Here is a 12,554-nt window from a genome sequence, read left to right as displayed (position 1 = left end):
CCAAATCTCTTTATCATTTATGGTTTGGAACGTGCATAACGGAGTTCCACATTGGATGAGTAGCTTCTATTGGACCTACCTGACCATCCCATAGGTAGCAATCATAAAAACTAGGCTAAAAAAAATATAAATAATGACCCAGGGCCAACTTATGGAGGCTTCCCCTGGCCAAAGATGAAACTATTTGAGCTTCCTCAATAATGACAATAAAGGCCATCCAGACTCATCAAATGTGTTCAAATGCATGATTTGATCACTTTCTGACATCCAGGAAATACACGGTATTAAGCATTCATCTTCTCTTTCCTGAAAGAACCAGACCATTGGGTAGCCAAATAATGGATAAGGAGAGTACATATTCATTAATGTATTTAATATAAAAATATAAAAGGTTATGGAGTTAAGACATACATGCATGTACACACACATATATATGATTTTAGGAAAAAGGAATGCTTAATGTCTCTCTTTTTATACGCACACGCACAGACGCTTACTGCCTACCTATATAGATAGACATTAAGCATTCATATTTGCTGATGTCATTTAAAAAAAAGCCCCAGAAAAACAGAGCCTCTTCTCATAGCTAGAGTGATCCTTTTATAATGTAAGTCATATTATATCTTATATTTGGTCAAAAATCCACAATAGCTCTCAATTTTCTGAAAAGTGAAAACCAACGTCCTTCTAAATGCCTGTAAGAACCTGTAAGAGCTGTCCTTGAATTAGCTCCTTACCTAATTTCTCCTCTTGACTATACTCCTGCTACAGGGATTTCCTTCCTGTTCTTTTAACACTTGAAGTGTGTTGCAACTTCAAGTCCTTTGCATTGGCTCTATTTTCTGCCTGGAGTGCTCTTTTCCCTCACTGTCACACAGCCAACTGTTGTCTTTTTCAAATCTTTGCATGAAAGTTATCTTCTCAATGAGGATTGTGGGTGCATCTCATTAGAAATTACCACCAACTCTCCTGCTTCTCCTGCCAAATGCACATCCTTTCTGACTCTCCTCTTTATTGTCCCATGGCTCTTACCATTACTAATATCCACTACTATATTGTTAAGAGTTGAACTGCCCCCCCCACACACTTCAGAATGTGATCTTATTTGGAAATAGGGTCCTTGCAGATGTAATTAGGTAAATTAGAGTGAAGTCTTCTTACTGGAGTGGGGGCAGTAGTGGAGGATACTGTAAATGGCTGATGTTCTTGTAGGAAGAGGGAAATTTGAACATGGAGACGCAGGGAGAAAATCCTGTGATGATGAAGGCCGAGATTAGTTATGTACCTGCAATAACCCCCAAATATCACTGGCTAAGCCTGAAGCTAGGAAGAGGCAAGGAAGGATCCCTCTGTGAACGTGCATTGGAGCGCAGCCCTGTGGACACATTGATTTCAGATCTTTAGCCTTCAGAACTGTCAGACAATAATTTTCTGTTGTTTTTCACCACCCAGCTTACGGCCCTTTGTTGAGGCAGCCTTAGGAAATGAATTCCTCCATCTGTACACTATAGCTTTAGTATCCAATTCACCTCTTATTGTTCGTATTGCTTATTGCTTGCCCCCCTTCTGTCCCCGACTCCCCTTCTCCCAGAAGGCAAACACAAAATAGCAGGGATCTTTCTTCATTGCTATATCCTAAAGCACCTACCAGAGTTCCTGGTCTGTAGCAGGTACTCAATGCTATCCGAGCCAAGTAATCTTCACACACATTTCATCATTTAACCATTTTAGTTGTTCTTTGTGTATTTCCCAGCTGTTTGTTTTGTTTTGTTTCCATTTGGGGTTTTATTACCCACAGTCACAGGCAACATAGCCAGCAGGAATGATCTAAATAACCGCTAAAACTCAATTTCACGTCTCTTCTGAAATAAATATTTTAAAATCATTGTTAAAACTAATGAGGTTGACTGCTTATAATTTCATCTCTCTTTATTTCCCCCAGCCATGCTTTGTGGAGATGCTGTGAAACAGGTTATCAAGTCAGATACCAGAAGAGAATAGGAGAGTTAAGATAATCAGCTCTCAAGCAATGGAGAGTTGACTGAACATAAATTCCTTAACTCACTAACCAAGTCTACATAGAAGAAGTGATTATTCATAATAAACTTCCAAAACCATTATCCTCCTGGCCCCCCCTTTATGACTTCTATCCACCAATCTGTTTATACTTCTCAACTTTCAATTATTAAGAACATTCAATTACTTCTGGTTAGGGTAGATGAATTTCTTCCTTTGAGTTCAATAGTTTAAAAGCTCCAAAATTAGTTTATGTAGTTTAACTAAATTCATCTCTCAGCAAGCATAAAATCTGTGAAGTTTGACGGGTATTACACATTTACTAAGGTAGGTTACTGTACCAGGATAAAATACCTCCCTATATGTTTATATTTGCACTTATCAGTAGTCCCCACTCTTCCTCCCCCACCTGACGCCCTCCCCCGTACCCCGCCCCCAGCCATTAGCCACTAAAATTAAACCTTAAAATTGCCCCAGGGAAAGTGAAAATGCCTATTGTTTTTAAAAATGAGAGGTCATTCTTCGGCTTAAACTTTCTTGTTTTTGGTCTAGGGTAAGACAACAGTCTTGAATCTAAACCTTGTGAGGGGCAAAGGTTTTCAATCATAAAAGCTTCCTTTTCCAAAAGAAAATCTTGATATTCTGAACATAGTGTTATGGTAAGCCACCCTGAAGAGAAAAACAAAGATGTAGGGGACATTCTTGGTAGGCAGAAAGAAGTAGAGACCCTTAGAATAAAAAGGAGAGAAAGAGAAAGAGAAAAACAAAAGTGAACCAACGTTCTTTCACTTTTTCTACCTGTTGTCATATAAAAACTTGGGGAGGACACTCATATAGCACCAGGCAGACCAGAGAAGCTAAAAGTAGAGGGGACTGTACACAGTTTCATATTGGAAAATCTAGAAAGAGACTGAAAAACAGAGTGCTTTCATAGCAACATAGGGTGAGCACAACAGCACAGACATGACACCTTTAGTGTTTGGGCACAGAAGGCCTCGGCCCATCTATGCTGCCTGCCTCAGTTCTTAGGGATCTATGTGAGGAGTCGAATTTCATTAGCTCCTGAGGAGTTCTTGGTCATGAATTTAAAGAGTCCCAACAGTTGATAGACTTGGCAGGTACAAGACCCATAGAGCAGACAAGTGTAGGCTCAGAACAAAATGGAAGGCATGGCTGAGTCTCCATGCAACCACACCATCAATGAAATGCCAGCAGCAATGGAGGATTTGGGGGCTGGACGCTCAGCTCCTGACCTTGCTGAGAACAGCCCATACACTATACAGGTGGACGTAACATGGGGACCAGGCAAGAGAATTATTCCTCAGCTGGCGGTCAATAGGAGCTGGCATAGGGCACCCTGTGGACCAGCACCATTTTCAGCTTCCCCCATTTGTGTAGAGAGCATCTAGGGAAGGAGGGGGAGGGTGTGTGAAAGAAAGTCCCCATATAGAGATTTTGGATTTTCAGTAGATTAAATAACTACCAGAATTACCTATCTGCAAACCTAAAATGTTTCTTGTTTTGTTTTGTCGCTTTCCTTTGGAAACAGAGGGGTCAACATAGGGGAAGGGTTAAATCAGTTCTAGGAACTGAAGAGAGCAATGTTATTTTGCATGCATGAGCCATTTGTGAAAATATTCAATGGTTTTCAAGGACTCAGTTTTTCAAAAAACTGGCTGAAATAAATAAAAAGTTTTGTGTTTAAAAGTTTAGTAACATAGCATATGAGACCTCAGTACTGAAATAGCACAAAGTCTATCGATCATTCTATATCTTGACCAAAAAAATTAACCTTTTTTCCCCTTGTGGACCCTTCAAGTATTTTTAAATTATGTAATATTTGGAAATACAGATTCCATTTATACTTCACATTTCAGATTATAAAAGATGTATATGAAAACAATCCTTCTTGGGTAGTGTTAATGTGGTATAGGATTAGAAAAGATTTGAGATCGGGATCCCTGGGTGGCGCAGCGGTTTGGCGCCTGCCTTTGGCCCAGGGCACGATCCTGGAGACCCGGGATCGAATCCCACGTCGGGCTCCCGGTGCATGGAGCCTGCTTCTCCCTCTGCCTGTGTCTCTGCCTCTCTCTCTCTCTCTGTGACTATCATGAATAAATAAATAAAATCTTTAAAAAAAAATAAAAATAAAAAAAAAAAAGATTTGAGATCTATTTTTATTTGGTAAATTAATTGTGTATTACTAGACATTTGTGGGGGCAAATGAACAATTTGATCGATTATCAATGATAGGAAATAAGTGTTTTCCTGCCAAAACTGTACCCAATGCTTACAATTATGATCATGACTTGGGCATACATCTGTCATTTCTTATGACTTGCTGATCATACTAAACGTTTTCTGCATTTTCACAAACTAAATATTAAGACGCCTTTGAATTAGAAAGGAAGAAAAATAGTTCAGGTATATTCCCCACGTTTGAAATTAAATGATCCGCAGGAAAAATATTTTTATTTATTATAATTTTGAACAAAAAAAAACACTGAGTTGGTTAGATAAGACTTTTATTTTAAACAAAAATTACAATTCATTTGTTCACAAGACAAGATGAAAGTTAATATAACGACTTTTTAAAGTGAAATTATAGATTGCCTTGAGACTGACTTTATACAACTAAGTGAATTCATCATATTATATATATAACACATTGAAACAATATTCCACATATTTACGAACTGACGTTCAAATCCAGAACTCTTAGACATAAATTAAATTTCATGTTACTAAAATGTCTTTGTTGTACATACAGAATCATTGTGAATATGTTTTAGACGATCCCAACATTTGTTGTCTCCTTGGTAAACATGAAGAATTATGACATATGAAGACACTGTATAAGGGAAATTAAATCAGCTTTGATCCCATTATTGAGAAAACCATACAGAATAGGATTAAGACAACAGGACATCATGCCTAACAAATGACAAATGCAATACACCAATTTGAAATGCCTGTTTGAAATGAGGTTGTCATTAAAATCAGTTACCACATGGAAAAGGTGTAGTGGCATCCAGCTAACGGCAAACACTAGTATCAGTATGGTTAGTCTATAGAAAACACTTCGGGATCTCTTTTTGATTCTCATGATAGAACGGTTTACTCTCATGTCATGAACATCCGAGTTTTCTTCAGGTTTCACCTCAAAGCAGGTGGGGACCCCCGGTATGAACTTACTGGATGAAGAATGCTGACTTCTTACAGAACCAAAGTTTTCTGGAAGCATTCTTGAGTGGTTCTCTTGAGGAGGTCTTGCTGGAGCAGGTAAGACACACGCCGTCTTCTTGCTGTACCTTCTCCTGTGTTTTCTGATGAATGAATAGCTCCATTTATGGCTGCTGGAAAGTTTCACCTGAGGCCCACTCTTTTTGAATGGTTGAAGAGTTAAGTTGATCATCTCGTTTTCTTCCAGTTTGTTTTCTTTGTTGGACAACCCGCAGCTTATACTCCTGCAGACACTGGTATGGCTCACAGTTAGACACACCAAGGGAAGAATATACTGGACTAGCAATAAAGAGATAGTAAAAGCGATTCTGTACGAATCAGATGGCCACGACTCAACACATAAATACCTGCTGCTCAGCAACGCGGAGTCAAATGTTTCCTGAAGTTCCACCAGACTGTGAAACACTGGAAGGGGAGAACAAATCGCAAAACCTAGTGTCCAGACAGTAGCAATCAGGAAGTAGCCATGGTTTGCTGTTAAATTATTAGATATAGGATGCTTGATCATATGATACCTGACAATGGCAATTGATATTAGAATTAAAGTTGAAACCAGAACTGACACACATTGAAGAAAAGGCATAATGTGACACATGACTCTGCCAAACATCCACTGATCCAGCAGGACAGAGGTCAGTGTAAAAGGTGAGCAAAACAGCACAACCAAAATATCAGAGAAGGCCAAATTTCCTATGAGGAAGTTTACCATCGTCTTCTGATTACGCTTTCTCATGAGAGCCATTAAAATAAGTAGATTCCCCATAAAACCGAGAAGACTTACAAATGTATAAAGTCCAATCAGAAAATACTGTAAATCATCTACACTGCTTTTATAGTCATCCCAGACTGGGAAATCAGAATTCCGAGTGGCAGCCGTATTGTTCTCTGTGGCAAGTGTCTTGTTATAAAAATCCTGGAGTTCTAAATCCATCTTAGAGTTCTGCTTGGAATAAAAAGACATTAGTTACCAACTTTTAAAAAATTACATGACTACGATAAATCAATTCTGAGAGGGAGACTACATTTTAAAATTTGTTCGCATCCCTTATTAATCTCCTTTAAACAAGAAAGAAAAAGGTTTCATGAGGTCTTTCATTGGTTCCAAGTGCAAAACAAATATCACCTAATAACAATGACAGTAAGTCTGAGTCTATCATCATTCCTATGATGTATTAACTTTCATTAAAGTCACAGATCTTGTTTTTTAAATTTATATAGATATAATGAAAGGGGAAGTATATAAGAACTTCAAGAGACCTAATTTACAATAGCTCGTTACTATTATTCATCCAGTCAAGGTGCTTATTCCTGGTGTGGTCACATAATCTTATCTTAAAACGTTTGCTGGTTTCCAACTTCAATCAAGGTCAAACTTAAAAGTCACCTATCCTGAAGTATTCCTGGGTCTACTCAATTGGATGCGATCTCCTCTTCGGAACCCCCGTACTGCTCTGTGTATAGCTGTCTCATGCCATATGTCACAATTTGCCTTGCAATGCAATTAAAATACATAGCAGCCCACCTTATCCACTTATAAGCAATGGAAAACAGAAAATTGTTATTTATTCATCGTGGTATCTACTACAATCCATGGCCCAGTGACTTCACAATTGTAGGTGCTAAATAAATATTTATGGAAAAATGAAAAATTCAAACAAAATAAATATTTATGGGAAGAGGAAAAATTCAAGCAAATGTCTTGTATCCTAAATATTATCTAGTTCGTGCAGTGTTCAAATGTAAGCTTCTCAGGTGTAGAAACACTATCCTAGGACTTCGGTGTATATAGTAGGCACTTAACTAAGTGTTTATTAAGCTGTACTGTTGACTATGTGTGTACAATACCGGATGGCTGTCGTTCCATGATCAATTCTTCGTCCTTTGAGATGTGCCAGATTATCATGAGTTAGGATAGCTACTGACCAGCAGTCCACTAGTGTTTTGAAAAACAAAATTTACCTATTTACTTTTTTGGCCTAAAAACTGAAACTAATTTTCCACTTTAAAAAGATGGAATAAATTCATATCGTCTAAGGAAAATCTGTATCTTAAAATTAAATACAGAAGTAATGCTAATATCACACCCCAGTATAAGTTCTTTTCCATTTCAAACAAAATTAACAGTGTAATATTATCGATGGCACAATGGTATTCTTATTTCCTGCTACACATTAGAGATTTGACAGTATTATAAAAAAGTAGGCACTATTATTTTTTTTAACAAGAGTTTCCCATAGAATACTCAGGACAGCAATAGTTAATTAGTTCTGATGGATATTCATGTTGTTATAGAGATCCTCATATAATGCAAATTTAAAAAGCATTTACACTACATTTCAACTTATATTTATGTATGTATTTCTAGGTCTACGGTTGGATAACTATAGTTAAAACTATAAAATACATATATATTTAATTAACGGTGAATACTATTATCTTTACCTCATAAGGGACTTTTAGGTCCTGATCCAAAATATTTCCAAATAGAAAATCCTATTGTGTACATACATTCATTATAAATAATTTTAACTTCAGGTTTATAGACAGCAGGTTTCAAATAGGATGATATAGGCATCATTGTTCTATGAGAAAACTTGAAAGTTTAAGTTTTTCAGAACTTTGACAACTGATTCTATGTTGATTAAATTACTTTCTGGTAACTAATCACATCCCTTTAAAGATAAATTAATTCAAAAGCTCAGGATCTTATTCATTCATTCTTAGGCACTAGCCAACAATTTACATTGATACTGCCCCAAGTTAGAAGGGGTAAGCTGGTGCAGGGTCACTCTCATGGCCTACTGAGTCAGATAGTCATCATACTAACCTCGCAGGAACTATTCTGTATAGATTAGCGAGCTTCTAATCAAAGTAGCTTTGACTGGCCTTTCTGCCTAATTTCCTGGGTTCTGATAATTCCTCTGGTTATCAACCTTGTTCATAATCCTTTTTACATTTATAATGCGTGTAGGTCATTTGTTACTGTGATCCCACTTAGTTCTTCTGTTGACTCACTTTCTTGAGACAACTCTTTTTCGCTGTAGATCAGTGGCTACTGGTCGCTTTTTCTACTAGCTTGTAGAAGGAAGGACACTACTGCTTGTAAGGAAGGACAAAAGAGAAATTGAACCAAATCTAGTTGGTTCTAGAACGGCTTTGTGCTTTCTTGGGACATGTAACTAGAGGATGACACTTCCTTAAAGTAAAATGTTACTGTCTAAAATTTTTCAAGGGAAGAGGAAATGCAGTACAATTTACGCTAATAGAAACAATGTAGTTTTGAGTCTAGCATTCGGATCGACTCCAGTGTAGTGGTCAGTCTTCTCAATTAGACCCTAATGGAGACAAAGGAAAATGTTTTAATTCTTTTCATGATAGAAATGATGCTTAATGGAGTGATGGTGTACATAATGGATACTAAGTAAACACTCTTACTCATCATTTTAAAAAGCACTTTAATTTTTCCCAGCTTTAAATGAAGAGGGATGAATCATCCAGGGAATATAAGAAAATTCAGGATAGTGTATGACCATATGTATGTAAACATACGTATATGTCTGGTTACATACACAGATATACTGGAACCACCAAAATTAGACAGGTTTCCAAATGGCCCTACAATGAAATAAGGAGATAGATCCACTGACAATGGGGATAGTTTAGCACTTTAAATTTTTGAATGAGGTCTCTTCAGTGACAAAGCAACATAAAGCTAAAATAGCAAAAAAATATTTAGTTTACAACATATGTTTTTATTTAAATGTAAAAGAAGTACATCAGATTTCGGTGTGTCACTAAAAATTTTCTATAAAACGAGCACAGAAAACACTGAACTCATTAAATCATAAAAACCATTGCCTTGTTAGTAAGCAGATGAAGGAAATGCCATTCTGAGTATTCACTGGACACAGGACAAACTGAGGGCAACACTTCTTTCCCTCCCTAAAAAACACTACTTTATATATAATTTGCAAGGGGAGGCTCCTTTTATTAAGGAATAGCTAAGAGAGATTAGTTGTTCCTTCCTTTATTCATTCAACTAACGTTTATTGAACAACTGTTGTGTGATGTGGTCTGCAAGGCTCTGCCATAAACATAACAAATACACGGTACAAGGTACTGTGGGAGGAATTCTGAGGAGTTATTTCAAGGTTATATGATGAGTAATTACAGACTACAAGTGCCTGAGATATAAAAGGGCCTAAATGGATGATGAATGAATGAATGAATGAATGAATGAATGACATTCTCCCGACTGCCAGTGTTGGATTTTTTTTTTTTTCACAACAGCATGAACACTTAACACTGTTACTCAATATCATGGATGCTTCTTTGCATCTATTGATAGATTGACAAATTAGCATTTTTTCTTATGTTTTTTTTTCCCTCTCCAAACATTCACTCCCTCACTTAACATTCATTTATTCATTTGATTTTGGTGTGACTGTAGCCAACCTTGTGCTGCTCTCCCTCTAGCCCCAGTCCAACCCATCCCATCCACACGCAAAAATACACATAACACTTAATATCATGCTCCACACTAAATGGGCATTTTGTGACTCTTTGCTCCGACTTCTTACACTGGGGCCGGGAGAAGGAAGGGAATGGGCAACACAATGGCATGTAGAGTATTTGGAGCTGAAAATAATCAAGACCCAAAAGACTCAGGTAGAAACTCTGACCTCCCCACCAAATGCCTAAGAAAGATTTAGCTCGAGGACCTGAACCAGGAAAAGAGCTACTTACAGAGATTCCTTTTTGCCTAAGAAACCCATCAGAGCAACCTTCATTTTCCAAACATTTCCTCTCATCTTCCCGCTAATGGCTCTCCTCTCTTCCTCCTCTCCTTAGCTCAGGATGACATATATGCCTCATTTTGCCTCTCTTTGGGATTTCCATGTCTGTGTAGATTCCCTGTAGGTAGGAAGCTAAATTTGATTTTCTTCTGTTAATGTGTCTCACGGAAATTTAATTTTTAGTCCAACTAGAACTTTGGGCAAAGAAAAACTTCTTCCTCCCTGACAGTAGCCAGGGGGACATTTCAAACAGTAGGAAATGTTTGTCCAATGAGATTTGTGTTGTTGTTGTTGTTGCTTTTTTTAATTGAAAATCAGTTTTAATTGAAACTACTTTAAAATGAAAGGGGAAAAAAAAGCACAAAGGATTTCTTTTCTTAAATTTGCCCCTTCACTTCCCTGAAAAGCACAATAAGCAAACCTGTAATGGAAATGTAGATCTGTTTAATTGCGATCTGCTTTTATAACAAGTGTTATAAGGGACACTGTACAATTTTATGCAACACAAATACTTTATACGTAATACAAGTAATGTAATATGTATACTTTTCTTCATCTTAGAGTGCTAGAGAAATCATGAACTGTAACCAGAAATAAACATTTAAAGATGAAATATTATTGCACCAGAAGAAATTTGATACCGAGTGTGAAACCTTTGCTGCGCTTACTGGTGACATTCTCTTCTTTTGTATCTAGTTTTACCTCCCGTCCCACCATCAGAACTCCCAGGCTGCAGCCTCAAATGTTAATCCTCAGGGTAAAAAGTGGGAAAAAAAAAAAAAAAAAAGTTCTTTGTCACATTGTGACTGTTAAAAAGCAATGTCTCTGCAGGCTCACTGGAATTTTCTGATATTGTAATTCCCTTATAAAAATCGATCTGTAGCTGACACCAAGACAAATGAAAGGTTTCGGAGAGACTTTAGGTACCTTAAGTAGCTGGTTCCTAAAAGGAATAATGGGAGGAACTGCAAGGAATTCAAGGGATAGCGAGAGGCAGCTCATATATTTAAATAAGCTTCCTTTGTTAGGATAACCTCCTGTCTTAGGGAAATGCACCTCTTTTCACAGAGGATGCGAGCACCGTAAAAATCTCGGTGATCTTGGTCCCCGCAGCAATGACAGGATCCCGGCCCTCGCCCTGCTGCCCCGACCCCGGCAACGGGAGGTCTCCAGGTTCTCAAATTCTCCCAGGACCCCTTGTAAAAAGCCAGGATCTGGCCACATCGGAGTCGGAGAGAGCAGCACCGCTTTGCTCAGCAGACGGGCAGCGGGCACGCGCCACCCTCTGAAATCCAACCGCAGAGTTTCTTTCCCCCTGAGAAAATCCGAAATTCAAGACTGACCCGGCCGGGGGGGGGGGGGGGGGTGCGGGGCCTCCCGCGGCCGCCGGCGCTTCCCCAACATCAGCTAAAGGTCTCGGGACTTGGGGCTCAAGGGAAATCCCCGCTCCCGGAGGCCAGGGGTGCGGCTGCGCCGCGAGGTCCCCACCCCCCCCCCCGCCCCCGACCCCGGCCCGGCCCGGCCTGCGCCCCCGCTCGGGACCCCGCGCCCGCCGCACCCCGGGACGACCTGCCCCGCGCCCCGGCCCCGCGCCCCGACACCCCGCACCCTCCGCATCCCGACCCGCGCCCCGACCCCCTGCCCCAGCGCCCTCCCGGGGCCCCGCAGGCTGCAGCCCCTACCTGGGGCGCCCGGGCCGGTGCCCGCGCCTCGGCTCCCGGGGACGCGGTGGCGGCTGCGCCGGGCGGCGGCGGCTGCAGGGGAGGACCGGGGGGCGCGGGGGGGCGGCGGGGCGCGGCGAGGCGCCTCGGGACCACGTGACGCCGCCGGGACCCCGGGGACCCCGCTCCAGGGCGCCTGCTCCGCGCCCGCCTCCCCCCGCCCGGCTCGGGGCGCGCCAGCCCGGCCAAGGCGGGGGCCCGGAGCAGCGGCAGCCCCCCGCCCGGCCCCCGGCAGCCCCCCCTGCAGCCCCCCGCAGCCCCCCGCCCGGCCCCCCGCAGCACCCCCTGCAGCCCCCCGCAGCCCCCGCCCGGCCCCCGCAGCCCCCCTGCAGCCCCCCCGCAGCCCTCCGCCCGGCCCCCCGCAGCCCCCCGCAGCCCCCCTGCAGCCCCCTGCAGCCCCCCGCCCTCCCTCCGGCGCCCCTTCCCCTTCCCAGCCGCGCCCCCAGCCTCCCCACCCCCCCTGGGACGGGGACGCGGCTCCCCGGGGCCCCCCGCAGCCCGCCCCACCCCACCCCACCCCACCCCCCTCCCCGGCCGAGGCCAAGTTAACTTGAGCAGGAGGAGGATCTCTGCCCGCGGGGCCCCGGGCCTGGGGGAGCCGAGGGGAGGACGTGGGGGCGCCGGGGCAGCGCCAAGGGCTGGGGCTCCCAGAACAAGCTTCAAGGCCCGGGTTCTCTCTTTGTTCGGAACAAATAAAGAAACAAATAAATAACCCCCCAAAGGGGACGCTGCTCCTTTGCACCTGTTTCGGCAGGAGGAAGGGCCAAGCCTGGCGCGG

General features: G+C 41.8%; 1 protein-coding gene across 1 annotated transcript; it reads right to left on the bottom strand.

Annotated features, from left to right (window-relative positions):
- Positions 1-4,827: 4,827 nt before the first annotated feature.
- On the bottom strand, positions 4,828-6,199 carry NPY5R (neuropeptide Y receptor Y5). The gene is given in 1 exon segment (NM_001003118.1): positions 4,828-6,199. A coding segment is annotated over 1 exon segment (1,341 nt). The 5' UTR covers positions 6,191-6,199; the 3' UTR covers positions 4,828-4,849.
- Positions 6,200-12,554: the final 6,355 nt, after the last annotated feature.

Source organism: Canis lupus, chromosome 15 (genome assembly GCF_011100685.1).
Source record: "Canis lupus familiaris isolate Mischka breed German Shepherd chromosome 15, alternate assembly UU_Cfam_GSD_1.0, whole genome shotgun sequence".
Lineage (NCBI taxonomy): Eukaryota > Metazoa > Chordata > Mammalia > Carnivora > Canidae > Canis > Canis lupus.
Note: the sequence above shows the minus strand (reverse complement) of the source record. Positions and strands in the feature narration are given on the sequence as shown.